Source organism: Centropristis striata, chromosome 13 (assembly GCF_030273125.1).
Source record: "Centropristis striata isolate RG_2023a ecotype Rhode Island chromosome 13, C.striata_1.0, whole genome shotgun sequence".
NCBI classification, from domain to species: domain Eukaryota; kingdom Metazoa; phylum Chordata; class Actinopteri; order Perciformes; family Serranidae; genus Centropristis; species Centropristis striata.
Window position 1 is genome coordinate 6899456 of NC_081529.1, and position 22131 is coordinate 6921586.

The 22131-nt window shown below is 42.4% G+C and overlaps 1 protein-coding gene across 1 annotated transcript; it reads right to left on the minus strand.

Annotated features, from left to right (window-relative positions):
- Positions 1 to 696: 696 nt before the first annotated feature.
- Positions 697 to 21284, minus strand: fscn1a (fascin actin-bundling protein 1a). Its single transcript, XM_059347982.1, has 5 exons — positions 20266 to 21284; positions 8509 to 8665; positions 6237 to 6358; positions 4309 to 4476; positions 697 to 3947 (listed from the first exon to the last, which is right to left on the minus strand). Exons 1-5 carry the CDS (start codon positions 21104 to 21106, stop codon positions 3739 to 3741), a joined length of 1497 nt encoding a protein of 498 aa, XP_059203965.1. The 5' UTR covers positions 21107 to 21284; the 3' UTR covers positions 697 to 3738.
- Positions 21285 to 22131: the final 847 nt, after the last annotated feature.

Below are 22131 nucleotides of genomic sequence, written 5' to 3' on the forward strand. Positions count from 1 at the left end.
TGTCCAATTGTACAATTTTTCTTATACTTAATGTGTTATATTAGAGCTAACTAGCATTATCTATCTGTATACGAGTAGACTGGGCCTAAGACTTCTTTAAGGAGTGTTTGTTTTAAAACAGGGCAGTTGAGAGTTTAACTCATGGAGCTAATGTTAGCTTAATTAGCTAGTTAGCTACAGCAGAAAAAAATCTGCTCATGATACAGTCATGGAAAAAATGATTAGACCACCATTGTTTTCTTGTTCTTTTCAATGCCTTGTACAACTAAAGGCACAGTTATTTGGACAAATATAACGAAATAAACAAAAATAGCGCATAAGAGTTTAATTCAAGAGCTGATATCTAGCCATTTTCCATGGTTTTCTTAATAACCAAAATCATTATCAAGTAAACCATGGAAAATGGCTAGATATCAGCTATTAAACTCTAGCTATTTTTTGTTGATTTCATTATATGTGTCCAAATAAATGTACCTTTAGTTGTACCAGGCATTAAAATGAAGAAATTGAAGAAAAACAATGTTCTAATATTTTTTTCCAGGACTGTAGTTATCATTTATGGTGTCATTATGTGCCTGACTGTTTCAAATTAAATGCAAGAAGAAATGAAAAGGCTTTATATACAAGTATGTATAGGGAAAACGGTCATTTGATAAGTGGAACAGTCATCAAGGACAAGACACAAAGAGAGACGTGTAGCGTTCCAAATCCCAGTTTTATTGGTCGTTGGATTTTAGGTGAACCAATGGCACGAGAGAGGTTAATCCACAATATCAAAAAAATCATACAAAATAATAATACAAAAAGAAGTTCCAGTTATACAAAGCAAAGATGTGGACTTCAATTTTTTTTTCCTACTGCCCAAAAACTCAAGAGTAAGGCACAGTCATTACCACATGTTTACCCTTCCACATCCGTTTGTCTAAGCCTTGGTCTTGGTTACCTTGGAGAGTGGTGTTTCTCCAAAGACAACCGCTCCTTTTATTCGCTTGAGATTCTCAACCCTTCATGCAAAAAACGCTCGAAACTTCAGAGAGGAAATTGGACGGACTTGGTGAGGAGCTGGCTACAATCACGTTTCATTTCACAATGATTGGTTTTTCCATACGGATTTTCACATCAGAGAACTTTGTGATGAGGATGATAATGATGATGATGATGGATGGAAGAGCCCAATATTAGGGCCCAGTGCCAAGATAATCTTTGCTGTTTTGTAAAAATCAGCAGACTGAAACCATTGCTTAAATGTAGAAAGCTGAAGGGTGGAGAATCAAAGAGGGCAGGACCCATGGGTGCATTGTGCTACACGACTGCATCACAGACATTTCAATTAAATAGACGACAAATTCAAAGTCTGCTTCTTTTAAACAAATTCCTTCACTGATGAGTCAGGAACAGAAAAATCCAACAAAAACAAATACAATTTGGTCACATCCCATTGTGAAGGCTGCCGTGATACAGACCGACTCCACGCAGGAATTAAAACTAACAAAGAAGCCGATTTATGTTATTAAGGGCACTCTTTCAGCACCTTCAGTTATACTTATATGGCAAAGGCTCTCAAGTGCAGGGGCAGGACGCAGCAGGAAGTCACTATCTATCGGTCCAGACAGTGTGAGATGCTCGACTGTAACAGGTCATGATTTAGTAGCACCAGGTTCCAGTTTTGTCAGTTGTGTGTGAGATGACGGTTTGTTAATCCAGTATCAAAGGTTTTCTCTAGATAAAGGCTGAGGTGTAGGTTTGGTTGAGGGATTTCAAAAAGCAGCTTTCAAAAAAGGGTCTATAAATCATCTCACTCCAGTTGCTAAGGCTACCTACTGTATCCATGATAATGTCTGTGCCTTGGACATAGAAAAAGAAATCCGACTGTATCCGGGAGTGCTTTTTTTTCTTCCAGTAAGACAGGTGAGTGCAGTTAACATACAGTATGTGACCGCACCATTTCTATTCTTATTATACTGTTCTCAGGACAATAGGTTTAGTGTTTAGTGTGGAGGGGGGGTTTAAGCGTTTTAACTTCCTACATCCTGTTTGGGTCAGGAAAATCCCCCGCAACCAATGAGAACACAGCTAGAGAACAACACAGGAAACTGGTTTACATTTGAATATTTTACAGTTGAGATGAACAGGGAGGCAAAGTCCCGCCCCCTCCCGTGGAACACCATGGGACCTCATGTTGGGAAAAATATGTACAGTGGTCAAAGGAGAGAGACAACATTTTTTTGGATCCTGCTTGATTGTGAATTACACATAAAGTCATTAAAAAAAATTATTAGATCATTGTTTTCTTCAATTTCTTGCACATTTTAATGCCTGGTACAACTAAATAACCAAAATCATTATCAAGAAAACCATGGAAAATGTCTAAATATCAGCTCTTAAATTAAACTCTTATGAGCTATTTTTGTTGTTATCATTATATTTGTCCAAACAAATATACCTTTAGTTGTACCAGGCATTAAATGAACAAGAAAGCAAGGAGAAAACCAAGGCGGTCTAACAATTTTTCAATGACTTTATATTTGTGAATACAAAAGATCATTCTGCAAGTCTAGAAAGTCAAAGTTTGCCGTAAAAATGTTTAAAGTAAAGACTGGGAAAAATGGGAAATAGAAACACCCAAAAGCCCAACTTACATCGCTAGCTAACAACCAATGAATGTTTGTTGCACAACATAAAAATGGCTGCTGCTATGGCCATCATGCCATGTTGATTTGAAGGTGAATGTTTGTTCTAGTCTTGTTATATTTCTATGGATGCAGTTCACTGAGTAGTATACTCAAGGATAATATGACAAACTGTGACGTTCCTGACTTCATGCACAATATAAATGGGATTAAAAATATTTGTCTGTAGACGTTGACGACCATACATATTTTTTCTGCGATAAGGGTCCATAGCGGACACCGGAAAGGGAGGGACTTCGTCCCTCTATAGGGGAGGGGGTTAAACCCGTCAGTTACATCATCTTCGATATCTTTATCATCATCAGATCCACTCCAGTTATATCACATAGTCATCACACAGAGGCAACGGGGCCTGCTCATGAAAACAAACATACTCGACCTGGTCTGATAGAAGCAGAGAATCCGTTTCTACATGATGCAACCTAGCGCACAAAAACAGACCGCCTTGTTTATCCAGCTAACAGGAAGCAGATTTGATGCGGCGGTGGATCTGTTTTGGGAGATTAGATCAGGTAGAAGCAGAACCAGCAGACCAGGTCAGACACCATAAATACTGCCACCATGTGCTGCTCACACAGACAATAGAGACCAGTAGGGAGACGAGGAGGGGGTTAACTCAGAGAGGAGGGGGCTCTTTAAACGTGGCTCTGCTCTGCTCTGGGAGAGGGACGGCCCAATCGTAAGGCGAGGAGGGAGTGAGTGACAGGTCGAGCAGCGAACCAGATCGGAGCAGAAAAAAAGTGCACGGCCCCACGGTAACTATGGCAACAGATAAAGGTCGGCGCTGCAGAGCAGAGCTGGGAAAAAAGGGAGGATGAAGGGAAGGAAAGGGAGGCAGGAGAGAAAGGAGTGTCTCCTTCCTTTCTTCTTCTGTCCTTCCTGTTCTCTCTGTGCAGTTTATCAACATATAAAGTCAGGAGTAATATAAGGAGCGTTAGAGGGGCGGGGGCGGGGGGTGGGGGGCGTGGATAGGTAGATGTATGGATGGCGTCGCCACACTGCATTCATCAGCATCGCAGGAGTGGGCGACCGCATCCCCCGCTCCTCCTCAGTACTCCCACATTGTGGCGGTCTCCAGGTCGTCGGCGTTGGCCTTCAGCACGCCGGCGTGGTCGCCGCGGAGGTACTTGCTGTCGGCGGCGTGGCGGACGGCCAGCTTGTTGTAGTCGCAGAACTCGAAGAGGAAGTCGACGGGCGTGTCGCTGCTGCTCACCACCGACTGCTCGTTACCCACCATCCAGTATTTACCCGTGGAGTCTACAGGAGGAGAGGAGACGGAGAAAAGGTGTTAAAGCAAGAGAGTGAAGCGTGTGTAGATGAGGGGGGGGTCATGTGGCAGGAAGGTGGGAGAGGGGTGTGAAAATATGAAACAAAAGGTTGGGCTTTGCATTACTTTGCTTGAATTACATAATGTGAAGGCGGAGAAATTATCCGAGTCAAATCCCTCTTTTTGGCACAAACCTAAGTCCATAATGAGAGTAAATGATTTAATCCGCTGTATGCCTGCAGGAGGTCCCTCCGCACGCTGCGACGAGCAATACCTTCCTGCCAGCTGTGCGACGCTGCTGCACATGTGAAAGTGTACATCCTTCAGACAAGACTGACTGTGTAAACTGACCTTGCAGGCTGTAGGCTCCGTCTCTGAACTCCAGGGTGAAGTAGTCATAGGAGGAGCGGTTGGAGTCCAGCGTCCCGGTCACCTTCCTGCAGCCGATGAAGCCGTGCTCGCCACGCAGCACGATGATCGGGCGGTTGATCAACTTCATGAGGAACTCCTCGGACTCACCTGACAAACAGGAGACACAAAGCACAATATGTTTAGTTCACTGTATGCTGAAATAAGTGATTTAGATACATTCATTCAAACAACAAAATCTGTACATTCGAAATGCTAAAATCACTCTGCAAGAGCGACTTGTGCATTATATTGCAGCTCACTGCGATTTGAGCTAAGAGTGCCGAGTTTCCATACATCTCATTAAAAATGTATGCAAAGCAACTTGGCTTCAAACATGTCCTAAAAAGAGCGCTGAGGCAGCCAACAGCTCCCTCATCAGAAACTGCAGCATCAAGTAAAAGCTTCAGCTTTGATGCACTAATGGCAGCACCCAGTGCCGGCCTTATAATTGGACTATCTTCTGATCTGCTTGCTGACATGATGCTTGTGTCTCGCAGCAATGAAAGCAGTTTCTCTGATGGACAAACTCTGTGCAAAGTCTTCACATTAAAAGTTTGTAGCAAGTGCGTGAGCTGGTGTTTTAAAGGCATGGTTTGACATTTTGTGGAATATGTTTATTTGTTTTCTTGCTGAGAGTTTGATGCGAAGATAAATACCACAGTCATCAAGTGTCATCAAGTGTTCATTAAACCAGGTGCAGGTTTCTGCCAGCACCTGGTTAGCTTAGCTTAGCATAAAGGCTGGAAATGAGTGGAAATAGCTAGCATGGCTCTGTACAAAGGTAACAAAGCCCACTCACCAGCAACTATAAAACTCACCAATGAACAGTTATAACAGGTATATATAACTTGTTTTATCTGTATAAAAACCAAGCAATTTGACATTCTACTTGAGGTTAGCTCTGATACTTTACTTTAATGAAAGTGGCGATACATTAAAGGAATACTTCACCCCAAAAATTAACATTTGTATAATATTAATTCACCCCACATTTCCTTAAATTTGTGAGGATGTAAGCTCACTTCCCAAACAAGCACTTTTCTAATCTTACTATATAAAGCACTCCCACATAACCAGTCTCATGGTCTCACAGGTGCACTGCGCCTTCCTCCATAAATACTCAACATACACGACTGGATAAATGAGACTTGGGTCAAACTGCATGGGTTGTGAGAGATGCCTGCCCCCTTTACTTCAATTTTTTTGTTGACATTTATTTGCTCTGTTTTTGGATTCTTTGTTCACCGTGAAGGCATGTGAGAAAAACAAAGTATTCCTCAAGAATTCGAGGTAACATGGAATGAGAAACTAATATACAAATGGTCATTTTGGGGTTGAAGTATTGCTTTAAACTAAACATTCTCAATAACAAGTAAAAGCCCTGCATTCAAAGAACAGATTATCAGCCAAATATAGCTGAAATTTCAAACTAAAAGCACTTCTGCAGTAACAGCTATATTATCATGTATGAGTAGAACCTAAAGAACCTCAGATTGAACTTAAGTACAGTGTTTGAGTAAAAAAAAACTTTCCACCAGTGTCTTGTGTCACAGTGCGAGCTCCTCGTTGCCTATGCTGGAGTTTTCTCATCATGTTTCCAATCAACATGATTGATTTAAAATGAAACATGGCAACGGAACAGAGACAAAGATTGCAACAAAGCTCATTCCCCAAAGAGTAAACAGCTACGTTCCACTGTTGCAAAACAGAACCAGCGCTGAAGCCTTTGAAGCTCAGAAACTCCTGGAACATCCAGCTCATGATTTCACTCCCTCACTGCACTGAAATCCCCCCCATCACTGCTGAAAAGTAAATCACTTCGCTACGTGTCATTGTCTGAACGGCTGAATCAACAAAATCTCACCGACCGGCAGAGTCGATGGTGGCTGCTAGCTGGCCGTTTTTCTTGGCGGCGACGTATTTCCCATTGGCAGCCCGGAGAGTCAGCCTCTTCCCACGCCACTCAATGTCAAAGTAGCAATTAGCCGACCTGAGAGAGAGAGAGAGAGAGAGAGAGAGAGCGAGAGAGAGAGCGAGAGAGAGAGAGAGAGAGAGAGAGAGAGGTAGAGAAGAGAAAGAGAGAGAGGGAGAAAGAGAGAGAGGGGGGGGGAGTGAGAGTGAGAGTGAGAGAGTAAAGGCATGAGAGATAAACAGGATAATGACATTAACATGGCAGCTAGATATCCAGTAGCACATTGTGCGAGTCTCCGGTGTTAACACACAATCACATTTAACTCTCCTGTTGCTCAGAACACTACACCCAGCTGTTTAATCCACAACTTAAGTAAGTGTTGGGTAATTGGATAGGTAGGCTCAGTGTGGAGGGATAAGCTTCACTTGTAGTCTTTTGTTCAGTTGAATTAGGAGCTTGTTTAATCCTTTCACTTGGCATAGATCGGGCTTTTATTTTCTCATAACCGTCACATTCTGTTCTGCTATCTTTCATTAGCTCTGAAACGTTCTCCAAGATGTTTCCTCAAACCACGGAGGGAGAGGACATGGTGGAGGAAAATATTTATGTGGGCTAATCTGTGAGGAGAGTCAAATGTCAGGAATGTGATGGAGGAATTTTGTGGACTTCCTGCAGAGTGCTCTGCAGTGTGTCCATGACTGTCTCTGCTCCGGCTTATCTTAAAAAATGGAGAGATGTTAACTCAGGACACATGCGTGTCTGACCGATCTCATGCTGGGTCACATTTAGTTATGTGCTCTGAATCACTCCAATTAGGGCTGTGGTCAAATTCTGACATTCAAATTCTGAATTAGCATTTCAGTGTGTTACGTTTTGTTGTTTTGCATGTATATGAATTCTGTTTAACCCTTTTTTCTCCTAACCGTTAACTCACTGTGGCCTCATTTTTCAGTGCAATATAAAAGTCCTGCACTTCCACCTATTAAAACAACACAATCACAGCTAGAAGTAGAGAGAACTGAAAAAATGTATTCTGTGCAGTATAACACAGTTACGCTATAGCTTGTTAAAAAAAAGGAAAAATGCCAGTTGAATTCCTTTGATAGATTACAGAAATTTGAATAAAGTGGAATCTATATACACTCAGCAGCTGGTGGGAGAATGAGGGGCACCACATGCTACATATATTGAATTATTAAAATTTTTAGAGCCTCTCTTGTCCGCTGATCTATGTAAACAGCCTGCAGTACAGTCAAAGTTTCACAACTGTTGGTCTCAGCACACTCATTCATGGCTTCACAGTTGCACTGAGGAGCCTTGAATGTATGTCTTTTACAGGACCAGGTTGTGCAAATGGTTCATTTTCTGTAAAATTTCAAATGATTGACAAAAGTGACAAAATATCACTATTTCAAGTTAAGATTTAGTTATTTATCCTGATGGAACTGCTTGATTCATTCAAGGACTGTTGGAAATGTAAAAACCCAACAATAATTTCTGGCTATGATAAAAGACTAACTCATTTATTCCGAATAATTATTTTATTTAAATTGAGGTCTTAAGTACTGCTCAAATATATCTGCTCCATCACTTTACATCTGCAGCTTCTATCAATGAAAAAATGTCAAGATTTTCAAAGTAAAGACCTTTTTTAATACGCAATAAAAAGGAGCCAAATGCTCAATTTAGTACTTAAAGATTACAAGGAAAGTCTGAGCTTCTGCTCCTAAATCTGTTTGAGGCCTCACAGGGAAATCATCCAATCAGGAGCACAAGTTGAAAGGTGAAAGGTCAGGGGTTAACAGCCAGCACTTTGGCCGGGCAGAACTACTGCACATAAAAGAGGATCACTCTCTCTACAGGTTGAGGTTGCACTCAAACACACTCAATCTCCCCAACATGCCACAGACATGAGATGAGGTCACTCACTCTTCACCTCCCACACGCCATCCACCCCCCACCACACACACGTCATCCACTGCACACACACACACACTCATATACACACAAAACTCCTGGAGGGAGTACAGACTAAGAGCTGTGACAGACCGCTATCAGGTTCTCTGAAATCACACACACACACACACTGTGAGTGGACAGATGGAAGCAGGTGTGGTTTTGGAGAGTTTTCCAGACGTGTATCTGAGTATTTAAGATGAGACATGACGGAGATGTGTGTGTGTGTGTGTGTGTGTGTGTGTGTGTGTGTGTCTGTGTGTGATGCGTACTTGGTGGAGGCGGTGCACTGCAGGCCTCCATTGGCAGTCAGGGTCCAGTATTTCCCAGCGGCGGTCCGGAAAGCGCACTTCCTGTTCTCGCGACAAATCTCCACCTGGAACACTTCCTGGTCGCCCTCCTCGTCCTGATTGGCTGACAGGTCCATACCTGGGCGGGGGCAGACAGATTGAGATGAGGGGTTAGTTAAAATACAAGCTTTAGCTGAACACACATCAGGGCTGCAAATAACTGCAGAGGATGATCGTTAACCACAGTACACACACACACACACACACACACAGCTCAGGATCAGACGTACTAAATGAGCAACATCAGACGGAGTTAGATTAGTAAAGGATTTCACACAGCTGCACACCCACACACGCATCTGTCACAGTCCAGACAGACCCCACAACAGTTCAAAGGATTAGTCGTCATGGTGGACGGTCACTGAACACAGAAAAAAAGGCCACAAGAAGATTCACTTCACTGACATCTACCATTAGACAAACAGTTAATCCATCAACTGAAGATTTATCTTAAACTGTTGCGATAACAATCTAATCCTTTATTAAGCACAATGACTAAAGCATGTACAGCTGTGCTAGCAGCTCTGTGAGGCCAAACTTAAGTAAAACCATAGACTGTTTATAAAGATTAAAGATATTGGCACAACATCGCTTTAAGCTAAATGCTAATGTCAGCATGCTCATAATGACAATGCTAACACACTGAGGATCTTTAGGATTCATCCTCTTGGCACCATGAACGTCTGTTCCAACTTCATGGCAGTCCATCCATGAACTGACCGACTGGCGAAACAAACAAACGTTCTCTGGTTCGAGCTCCTCAAATATTGTTTGTTCTTTTACATATCATGTTAGTTGCAGCCCTAGCATATCATGAGCATGTTTTCTAATTCCATTGTACTGGTGACTGTGATAAGATCTATCTATCCATCTATCTCATCAATTAATCAGTCAATTATTTCTGAATAAGTCATTTTTTCTTAATAAAAGAAAAAGTGTGAATAATGTCTGTCCAAGTGGATGTCTCTAAATGTCTTGTTTTGTCAGTCCGTCACCCAAAGATATTCAGTTTAATATGATTTAAACAGTCAAATGCACAATGCACTCCATATTTGAGCGGCTGAAAACTGCATTTCCTTCCATTTTGTATTAAAAAATGTGTAAAAAATGAGTAAAATTATTGATTATCAAAAATATTACTTTTCAATTGATCGATTGATTATTATTATTAAATTAATTAGTTGATTAATCGTTGCAGCTTCCGAAAATTTAAATTTGGAGGGTTTTCGGACATTTTTTACACAAAACATTTACTTGAAAAGCCAACCGATAATCAATACTGAAAATAACGGTTCTTAATGTTAATTACAGCTTGAGATCTAAATCGGTTAACAAAAAGGCTGCATGTGTCCATACACCAGACTGTATATGCACACACAACCAGACCTCATTAAAATCACAACAACCGCACTGAAGCCTTTCAGAGCAACAAAGAGGTATAGAAACATGAGTAAGCTATAGGATGAAGACATACACAACCCTCTAATGTACCACTCCCGTCATACAAACACTTCATATTGCACAATGCATGCTATTGTATATGATGAGGTCACGGCGTGGATGGACATATAGCCAGAGGGCCTCACACACACACAAGCACGCAGACACAGAGATGGACTGTCTGCTGTGTAAATGTGTGCAGGGTGAGACAGAGAGAGAGAAAGAAAGACGTGTTTGAGAAAACAAACCAGTGCACTCATGTGTTCTCTCCATCTCCCCTTTCATGTGTGACGCCCTCCCACCACTCATCTCATATTTTCCCATGTTTTCTTGTCCTCTTATAGATACACAACTGGCTGCAGAGGTCACGCTGAATAAATTTAGAGAGAATCGACTCTGAAATGCTGTTAAACAATATCATTATGTGTGTCAAAATTGACTAAACAGAAATAAAAGAAATCAAAGTTCAGCCCCACTGCAAAAGAAAAATAATTTTCATACAGTCCCTTAGTTTTCCATTCACTTCAACACAACACACCACACGAGCTGTACACTCTGTCTCCAACTGTAACCAAACATGTACCTTATATTAAAAGTAACCAAGATCCTACTATTCACAGAAAAGTATTACGTAACATTTTGAAAAATAGAAAGCAATATATTTCACTCCTCTCCTGTCGAGCACATTGCTAAAGTCAACTCGGGAACTCTGGCCTCTGCGGCAGATTGAGTTTCTGCAGAAATACGTTATAACACAGCACGCGCGCACACACACACACACACACACACACACACACACACACACTGATGATTGAGAAGGAAAATATAAGTGACCATAATGAGAACCACATGGTGCAGAGGAGGAGGAGGAGGAGGAGGAGGAGGCAAACAAGATGAAATGAAAGTTTAGCTGCAACAGACAAGGAGGGTTTAGAGGAACACATTAGAGGAGGAGTAGAGGAGGAAAAACGAGGGTCGGCCTCTGTTCTCCTCCAGGATCATCAGTCACAGCGCTGAGCTCTCCTCTAATCCTCGCTGCTTCCTGCTCGGCCAACGCGTTCACCCTGTACAGTAGCACCGCAGAGCCCATTTATTACTGAGGCGGGAGGAGAGAAAACCATCTGCTGGATGCTTCTACACACACAGTTTACAGCGGGATCACTGACTCACCTACAGCATGAGTTAGTTTGTTCCAACAGGCTGAGGAAGAATAATGTTTGATTCATTACTCAAATCCTGAAAAAATATTAGGGACTCATTGTTTATATGATACATATGATAATTAATTCCTTGAAGTTTGTGACACCTTGATTAAAAAAAGCTCACTTTGAAGAAAAAAATATACAAATGGACTCTCCTCTAAAGAACACGTCAAGGCTGAACAAAAAAATCTAAATTTCTTTGACTTATTCGAGTGCAGTAGTTTTTAAATGGGAGACTATGGCTTAGCAACCATAAAAGACTAGAAGTTATTGGTCGAATCGGATTGTAAATCGTCATTTTTTCACTTTTCTATACAGACACGTTTGACAAATTTGCATTTTATATCTATATATAGCATATTCATTTGTGAACTTTAAATTGCCCAACTAGGCAAGTTAAAAAAGCAAGATTTATTTGTCTCATGATCTAATTACTTTCAAGAATAAAGTTCAAACACTCAATATTTCTGGCATGAAAATGTCAAACTGAAAGATATTGAATATGAGCAGAAAGCACCAGTTTTCTGTCCAATCTATCAAAAACTTATTTAGTTTTAAGTTTCTTTCTTCAGACTGTGTGAAAAGTCAACCGTCAAAAATCTCTATAAATGTTTACATGTTTAATAAACTTCACACTAAAGTCAGTCATCTCTGACATGAGACGAAGGGAAAAAAACATTTAACTATATGGAAATAAACCAGGAAACGTTTACAACACGGTTTTCTTTGTCACTGAGCATGTTTGACTAAATTATTCAAAAATACATTTTATTTGAATGCATGTGGGTGAGTCTATTCACTGCCGTCAAAGAGGTTTTTACTCTTGTCAACATCATTTAAATACCTGAACGCTATGTAGGAATTTGGATTATGTTTGACTGGTCTTGTGTGTGGAGAGGAGGAAGTGTGTATCTCTTTTAAATACAGCCAGAGGCTTAGTGTCTCATCTTTCCATAAACACACACAAACACACACAAACACACACAAACACACACACACACACACACACACACACACACACACACACACACACACACACACACACACACACACACACACACACACACACACACACACACACACACACACACACACACACACACACACACACACACACACACACACACACACACACACACACACACACACACACACACACACACACTTTGAAACTGGTCACAAGTTATCACAAGGAAAGCAAAACACTGGCGGGTACATTCAACTTGAAAATACAAGACTGAGGGAGACAAAACACACTCTGAGCCTCCAGCCGTGACCCAGAGAGGCCTGAGGCTGCTTGTCAGGCTTCATCTGTGTGTAAGAGTGCGTGTGTGTGTGTGTGTGTGTGTGTGTGTGTGTGTGTGTGTGTGTGTGTGTGTGTGTGTGTGTGTGTGTGTGTGTGTGTGTGTGTGTGTGTGTGTGAGAGAGACATATGCCCAGATATGTCAATGCTGAGCTCACAAGGTTTAATGGAGGAGGAGGGAAGAGGGTCACACACACACTCAGCGTCCCCCCTCAGCAAACCACACCAAAAGAAGTGACCACACATCCAGAATCCACCCAAACCACACCAAACACACACACACTTGGAAAAAACAACCCCTCTATCTTTCTGTCCACCCCGCCCACCACATTCAGCCTGATGGCGGCAGGCACAGATTGTTGGCCTGAGTTACTGTGAGCCAGCACCGGGAGGCCTGCTGTGAACGCACGCGATTGTATCAAGTGCAATTGTGTGTGTGTGTGTGTGTGTGTGTGTGTGTGTGTGTGTGTGTCCTATTGTTCAGCAGGCCTGACTGAGGAGGCGACCAGCTGGGGCACAAACAGGGAGACAGATCATTGGCCTTTGTTCTGATCCAAACACACACAGACATGCAGACGATAATGGTCCAGTCAGCCTACACGCTGCATACTGTACCACTGCTGCACATACAGTACACACACTCCTGTACTTCCTCTTACAAATGCAAAAAAAAAATGAGGTCAGACATGCGAGATGCCTGGGGATGCCCCAAATCTTTTGCTAAATTGATTTCAACCCCATTCTGTGTCCAGCGTGTTGCAACAAATGGAGTGAAGAGCAGTCGGACTGTGAGTTAAAGGGCATTAACGTGGAGACACACCCAGAGCAGAGCAGAATGACACACTGGAGACCGGCTCAAGGCAAACCTATAATAAAGTAGACGACATTAAGGAGGAGAGACTCCCCGGTGCTCTGCAGCTCCCCTGGCACGCTCCCAACACACACAAACACACACATGAATACAGTCTGAAACACACAAACACACTGAGGGTCTATAAACACATTAAAGCGTCAGCATGTCGCAGCCAGTCAACATTACCAAGGATGCATGAACTGACTGCCTCCTTCTTTTTTTCCTACCGGGTGAATGTGTGTGTGTGTGTGTTGATGTGCTGTAAAATGGAGCAAATCATCACCCTTTACCCTGCAGGGATTCACACACACCAGCCAAGGTCAGAGCTGTGTGCCTCATGTCTCATTTCCTGCTAGCGGGGGGGTGAAGGATACAGAAAGGGTGTCAGGGCTGAATCATGGCCAGACACAACACGGAGGCTCCGTTTCGGTCTCCTTCTTCCACCACAATTCATGATTTAAAGCCCGATTATAACTCTAACTTGATGCTTCCAATACTTTTTGAAGGGATGTTTGCACTGGCGTCTGCAAAAGTTGGACACTTTTAACTGCTTTCCAACAGTAAAATGAACAAAGAGTGGTTGTTACTTGCAAAAGTCAGTTGTTTAAGAATAGTTAGACACATTGGGAAATAAGCACATTTGATTTTTTTTTGCTGGGAGTTCAACTGAGGCCTCATGTCTGTACATGTAAAATGAAGGTACAGTCAGCAGCTGGTTATCTATTTCAGGTCACATGTCATTTTGGTGTTTAATAGCATGTTATATCCTTTCATGTGGCCTTCAATGTTTTTAGTCATGTTTTAATGGGACTTGTGGGGACTTACAGTCAGATCAAGTCTTATAAATCCAGTTTCCAGTCAATAGGAGGTTAGTCACTGTAAAATATTCACAGTGTACTGCCTCATTGCCATTTCATCAGTTAAATATTTGGACACAAAAACTGCAAAGTCCCAACAGAGTCACACTGTATAGATACAACTAGGTGCTGAAACGAATGCAAGTGAATCAATAGAATGGACACTGAACACCTTTTAAAGAAAATGGCAACTTTTGTTAGTTATGGTGACTGGGACCATGGGACCCAGCGCTGCCGGGGGCCCGAGCACACTGTTGGGCTTATTTTCTGTAACCAGTGTAGCATTAATGGTGGAATTTGCAAGCTATCTGGCTACCTAGCTAACTAGCGGAGAGCTGGCTAGGTAGCTAGGTAGCATAGGTTAGCATGTATAAATGCTAACCTGATTACAGTTTATATCTAGACAAATTTGTAACTCATCTGGTGATAGCAAGTGTTTTTCTTTGCTGTGACGTAACTGGATGAACGTTTTACCAATTTAGCTGCTAGCTCTCCATGCTTTATAACATTACCTCAAAATATCACCTCAATGGGTCCATGAATTGCTGCAAAGCAGTTTATTCTGAAGTTTATATGGAAGTTAGCCCACTACAACAGTCACTGTTCTCAAATGCAACAGTACACATAAAGACGGCCACCACTCTCACCATCTTGCCACACTGTTTAAATGGGAATGTCTGTTTTATTCTTATTCAGTTTTCCAAGGCTGAAACCAACAGAACTCCACATTGGTCTAACCCTTACTTTCTACATCCAGAGGCAGAGCGGACCACCAGCACTCAGTGGTCATGTCAGTAGCCAACAGGATATGATGGCCTCTCGTCCATTTGGCTGACAAACCCGTGATCAGTCTCCACTCACACTTACACCACAGTCTGGGGGCAGAACAGGCCACTAAAAAGGCCATTGAGTTGCAGGCTAACTGACTGATAATTGTGTCTCGGTCCATATAAGGGGCCTTAAACGGTCTCTCAGGGAATTTGTGACCATCGATGTTCCCAGGATGTGCAGAGTGGACGTTATGGTCAGGAAACAACAGCACAGGGTCACATTAGTGGCAGTTATGAGGACAGCAGAGGAAGAGGAGTGCTTCAATGTGCGTTTCTGGAGGTCCTCTACATGACACACTGCATATTTTAATGAGTCAAAATAATTTAAATGGTTTTGGATGAAATTGGGAGAAAAAAAAAAAAAAAAAAAGAGTCCCACTTCATAGCATCACACAACTGTAATTTGCACATGTCGGTTAACTGAAAACATCCTTTGTGGTTATTATTAAGTCGGATATTAAAGAAGGAATCATGAAAAAGAGAAAGAAACAACACTGAAGGTATTAACGTCCAAATATTAATTCCTTGTGATTTCATCGCAGAATGTTGGATTCAAAACAACAAATGCACAACTTATAATTAACAACGATGAGCTTAGAATATTAGTCACTCACTGACATTTGAAATATTGTTATTTAATCTAATTTAGGTCAGTTGGAGTCTAAACTGAGGATTTTCAAATGAGGTAAGTTAATATTTCCAATTAGAGCTACTTAAAAGGAAAATTCTGCCGAGTTTTATACAACATGGATATTATTTTCTTTTGTAGTTTTAGCAATCACCCATCTCTGTTAGCATTATATGTTTATTATTTTATTTACCAGTTCCATTGTTGAGGTGTGGAGATGCACATGAGCATCAGAGATGTTTTAAACTTCCAAATAAATGGTTTAAAACCCATGTGACTGCCTATTTAGCCTGATGACTTCCAATGTGAAGGTCAAACTAGATCTAATTAAGAGTTGTATCAAATCATAAATGAGAATTAATGCATTTAAATTGTAGACAGTCCTTCCCAATTGATCTCATTTGACTCATGTAATGAAAGGATGTCCAACCTGGATTTGATCCTGTTGTCTCAAAATCAACAGTTTTGATTGGACGAAGCAACTTTTGGACTGACCCACTTGAGCTCGCTCACGCAGTTTCTGGCTGCTAATGAAAGTCAGACGACTTTAGCTGCCATCTTGGCTGAGGTCTGCCAGGCAAAGAGCCGCTGCAGAGAGGAGCTATGAGCAGCTGTCGGTTTGAAAAACATCTGGAGCCAGTTTAATTCCACTCAGCATTTAATCCACATCACAATGATCCAGTTGTTGGAGGGTAGATGTGGTCTTCCTCTAAAGATTTAGACCTCCTGCTCATTTGGGACAGATTTGAGCTGCAGGGTGGCAGACAGAGCAGGGAGGACATGACTTCATGAGAACATGAGCGTCCTTGAGCAAGACCTCATATTACCCATTGACCTCCAATTACAGATGCACTAATATGACTTTATCTTACTTGATACCAATTAAAGTATCCGATGAACTCATTGACCGTGGAGGCTTCTGGGACACTGAAAACTACGTCAGCAAGTCTTAGAATGGTGGACACACTGAATACTTAAAACATTTACAAGGAAAACTGAGTCACTGAGTTGCACTATGGAGCAATGTATTTAGAGTTTGAAGGACCGATAAAATTAAAAGTGATTAATTTATTTTAATAAAGATGCCAACACTCTCTGGTTACAGCTTCTGAAATGACAATATGTTTATTTTATTGGTTTTCTGAGATAGTTGACCAAATATCTTTGCATTTGGGGCTGTTTGTACAAAACACGGTATGTAATATTGTCAACTTGAGCTCTGGGAAATGGCGATGGCCATTTTTTCCATGATTTTTAGACAATATATTGATTGTTGTTCATTGATCAAAAAATAAACGGGAGATGATTGGATAAACTCGCAAGCTGACGCTTTCACATGTCGGTACACGCTCGCATCTTAGTGTTTTTCCCAATCTATTTCAGATTAAACCACATCCTCTTCCATATGACGAAAGGCTCAACACAGTGTTCACGGCTGTGTTGATGAGTATACGGTTTGCCTGACACAAATAAGACAAGAATTAGCTTGGGGAGTTGGGGCAACATGGGAGAGATGCTGACGGGAAATTGAATAGAAGAAATGTAATAATGCGCCAAAGGAAAGAAGAGTGCAACCTAGTAAAAATGGATGTGAACAAGCAGGATTTGAAAAAACATCTACATATTGGAATGCAGGAGGGAAATGCACTCCATATGTTTGCTGGAGTTGAAGATACGCACAATGCATTTTGGTGCGAAACACTGAATGTAAACAACTCTTGCTCCACAGAGCACACTGACTCTGGATGGTCACACTGACCATTGAAAATGTTTGTAGGGCTGCAAATTATTATTTTTTATTGTTTTGACTATTTGCCATTAAAAGTTAGCAAAGCCAAACAAGAGTCCAGCCGCATTTTCTTGCTTTAATAGGACACTTTACTTGTGTATACTGAAATAAACTGATAAAATGTATTTATTGGATGTTTCACAGTTGTGCCTGTGTGAGCAGGATGCTGCTGTAGCATTTCACTTCACTGCATCCTCCATAATAAAAAGATCAGAATAATCTGATTTGGCAAAATGTTGCACTGAATGCAATCAAATTTTTTCACTAGGGGATTATTAAAGTGCAGTTCATGCTCTCATTACAGAGGACGTTATCTAATTCCAACAGATCCGTTTAAAAATCACCATGGAGTGACCCTTTTCCTTTTTTTTTTTTTTTATGTCCACCTTCAAAGCTGGCGTCCATTTTGTGTCAGAGATTGAGCTCCTCATATGAAGAAACAGAAGTTGTGGATAAATATCCCCTCAACTAGTAAACAAAGCCTGGAGGCAGAACAAACAGGCTGGGGATGTGACAGAGAGGCAGGAGTGGAAAATAAAAGGATAGATGGATCGTACTTTGTGAAAAGAGGCAGCAAAGCCACGAAAACCGCACGGTATTCTCATCAGAGTGCTGCTCTGACCAGACACTAAATATAGATTTAGAGAGCATCAATCAGTATATTCCTATCATTCATTACAGCAGACAGTCAGTGGCACTGTCTCTCTGCTGGCGTTGATTATTTCCTGTGCTGACTCAAAGAGGTTTTTAGAGTATGATTCACACACACTCGCTGGAACCTTACGTTTAGGGTGAAATTAAAAGATTCATTCATTAACAGGAGGTGGTTATCTGTTTAGACACCCATCGCCATGAGGGATGCCACTGATAATGACCTCAGACACAGCAGCAGACAGGCCTGGAGGAGTAGAGGAGGAGGAGGAGGAGGAGCGGGGGAGGGGGTGAGGAGGCAGAGGAAGGATGGGAGAGAAGACGACACGAGGAAATGATGGAAGGGAGGAAAAAAGGCGAGCGAAGAGGTAAAGAAGGTGGTGAGGAAGAGATGGAAAAAGTAAGGAGGGGTGAGGAAGGAAAGGAAGGAAGGAAGAAGGTGGAGGGACAAGTTTGTATCTCTGCCCACTCTGACAGCTGAACACCAGACACGCATGGACAACATTAGCACTCACACACACAAACACTGATCCAGTGTGAAAAAAAGACCTCAAAACTACATTAACCAGCTAATAACTGAACTATATGTACAAACATGAATCCGTCTGAAGAGTAAAGCTGCAAAGATTGATCGATTAATCAATTAGTTGCCAGCTATGGACAGTTTTAAGTTATTCTTTAAGGTTCTTCTAAAATGGGAATATTTTCTAGTTTCCTTACTCCTCTAGACAGTAAACTGTGTTGTGGACAAATCAAGACCTTTGTGGATGTTGTCTTGGCCTTTGGGAAACACTTACTGACATTTTGCACCAGTTTCTGACATTTTAAAGAGGGAAAACAAATCAGTTTATAGAGAAAATGATCAACAATGGAAAGAATTGGTAGTTTGCAGAAGGTATGCTCAGAAGGTTTTGGGCTGCCATGACATCAGGGCTAAATGACTAAAACGTTACATATGCTCAATAGCTCATTAGTGTTAATGGGGATGACTCATGTTTTGCATTTTTAACAAAGTTCTGACCAATAGAACAGCAGTGGAACCTTATAAGGTACTGCATACTTGTTCTCACAAAACATCTGGTTTAAATGACTTTAAGTAGTCAGATGTTGTTATTTGAGACATTTGTGCATCTTTGTGGGGCTGTCCTCTAGCACATATATGGATTACTTGACTAAGTCTAATCTAATAAGTCGATGTAATCATCAGACCTGTAAAACTTAATGTTTCTCCATCAAGAGTCATGTAAAAGTACAACATTAGTTCTTGTGTTTACTAGAGATTGCTGCTTACACGTTTCTTAGAGTCACTCAGCATTAAAAATAATTGAAAAATGACTAAATGGACTAAAGAAATCTTAGTTGATTAGTCATGCGTTTTGCCTTTAGTTGACTAAGAGAGGGCAGCCCAAATCTATTCTAATAACACATCTGGATTAAAGGATTTTATGTTGAAATTTGACTAAAATGTTGCTTTTTTGAGTGCATCTTTCCTCTAGCTGTTGTGCTTTGTGCCAGTGCAGCCTCTTGCCAGTTTTAGGCTGTTTTACATTTGAATGATGGCACACGTCGTGCACATGATGCTGCATGTGTGATCACAGGGCCAAGCACTCTTTGTTAACACTCTTTTCATGTCTGTTGTGTGTAAAATTCACTTACAGCCAACTTGGACAATACTGAGTGTGCCTTTATCAGCTCAGTTTTTTCAATTCAGCTTAAATAAGTGTGGGTTTTCCCCTTCGCTTCAGTGTATTATAGGCGCATAGTGTTTTTGAGTTTGAATAAATACAGTAGATACAGCCTAAGGATGTGGACTCTGGTCAAACAAGCCATTGTTTAAGTGCAAATACACTGACTGGCCTGTGTTGTTGTATGTGAATATGTAGGTCATCAGCATGTCCTATAGGGTACAATTTAGGATGGCAATAAGTGTGTGTGTGTGTGTGTGTGTGTGTGTGTGTGTGTGTGTGTGGGCTGCAGGGGGATGCAGTCTGACATTCCATCACTTTAACCCTTCCCCTGCCAGAGCATGAGATACCAGCACACACACACACACTCTCAGGCACACACAAGCTGTCACCCACAGGAGCACCAGGCCCTCACCACACACACCGGGTCACCACACCCACCTTGCCGGGTGGAGACGTTCCTCTCGTTGGCAGCAGTGAGCACGACCTGCGGGTGGCTCTGCTCCAGCACGAACAGCTCGTCCTTGCCCACGCGCCCGCTCTTACCGGACTTCATGGTACCGGAGGGCCCAGAGGGCGCCAGGTACCTGCCGCTACAGTCCCTGAACGCCACCTTGCCGGAGCGGAACTCCAGCGTGTAGCCCGTGCTCTTGTCCGTGGTGGCGACCAGCGCGCCGTCGTTCCTCAGGAAGCGGTTGTCGGAGGTCTGCAGGTGGTAGCGCTGCTCTCGGAACACCAGCGTGATCATGGAGTCCACCCCCCACGGGACGTCCCGGTCAATGGCGATCTCGTCCACCTTGCCGCTCAGGTGCGCGTACCGCTTGCGCGTCATGCTGAAGATGTTCACCTGCGGGTGCATGGCGATGTGCACGCTCCATTTCTCCGCCACCGAGGCGGTCTGGGCGAAGCAGATGATCCGGTCCTCGGTTCCGCCCAGGTAGCGGCCGTGCGGCTCGGACTGCAGGGACCAGCGGCCGTCATCATGCGCGGTGATGACGAACCGGCACTCAGGGCCCGGGGTCTCACTGTCCCCGGTAACGTTCCCATCCTTGTCTGCGGCGATGTACCGGCCCAGATGTGACTTGAGGTGGAACACGTTCCCGCTGGAGTCGTCCCCGCTCTGCTCCAGGGTCCAGATCTGCTTCTTCTTCATGCTCGAGGCGGAGGCGTTGATTTTGAAGCCGAAGGTCTCTGCCGTTAGGTATTTGTTCCCGCAGTTGATCAGACCGAACTGGATCTGCAGCATGTCGCTGGTTCCGTTAGTGGCGCCGTTAGTTGTCATTGTCGGTTCTGTGCCTGGAGCCTCGGACCGGACCGGTTCTGTGAGGAGGGATGGGGGGCGGTTCTGCTAGTGAGCTCGCGGCTGAAAGGGTGGGATGCTGTGCTGCCTCGCGTGCTTCTCTTTGTTTGGGAGTGTGTGTGTATGTGTGTGTGTGGCTGAGAGGGAGTCTGTGAGCGCGCGCCACCGGTCCTCAGAGCTCAGCCTGTCTCAGCAGCGCGAGCCCGCCGCCACAGCTGCAGCCTATATAACCATCAGTGACGTTGCGCTGCTGGCCACGCCCCTTCACATGGACACAAATCTGGAGCTAAACTCACAAGCTCAAGTTTTATTTCTCTTGTCCGCTGCTGATGTTCTGACGCGTTTAACTCACGGTCGTAAACAAATCTTCTTTTCCCAGTTAGTTATCTGTGATTCAAAGAGTCTTTTTTGACAAATCACTCTATATGCACATGGGGGGATAAGGAGACAATGGGCCCCTGGACACAGACAAGCAACAGGCCTTACCACCTAGGAACAAGTCACATTATTGTTGTTAAGTCGCTTTTGTTGTTGTTGTTTGTCTCTTTGAAGTCACTTTGTGTCTTTGTGGCTGTTCTGTTTCTTCCTGTGGTCATTTTGTGTCTCTATGTTGCTTTACGCCTCTTCGTCAAGTCAACTCTAAGTTTATTTATAGAGCACATTTAAAAACAACCTCAGTTGACCAAAGTGCTGTACAGTTATTAAAATACAATAAAAATCATACACAGATATAGCCTAGTTATAAATGAAAACAATAAAATACTAAAACAGTAAAACAATAAAATAGTAATAAAAACTCAATCCAAAAACAGAGATAAAAAAAGAAAATAAAAGGGATAAAATTAAAAAGCCAAGGATTCTTGCCTAGCTGGGACTGAACGCGAAGGAGAATACATTTGTTATAGTTATAGTTATTGTCTGCAGCTTGTTTTGTGGCTGTTTTTCATCTTTGTGTTTGTAGTTGCTTCAGTCTTGTAGTTGCTTTATGCCTCTATGTCGTCCCTTTG

Bases quoted from the DNA above. Each gene is read 5' to 3' on its own strand.
- fscn1a (XM_059347982.1), bottom strand. From the start codon at position 21,106: ATGACAACTAACGGCGCCACTAACGGAACCAGCGACATGCTGCAGATC. The intron at 8,666-20,265 runs GTGGGTGTGGTG...GCCCCCGCCCAG, and splicing joins GAACGTCTCCACCCGGCAAG to GTATGGACCTGTCAGCCAAT. The intron at 3,948-4,308 runs GTCAGTTTACAC...CTCCTCCTGTAG, and splicing joins CGGAGCCTACAGCCTGCAAG to ACTCCACGGGTAAATACTGG.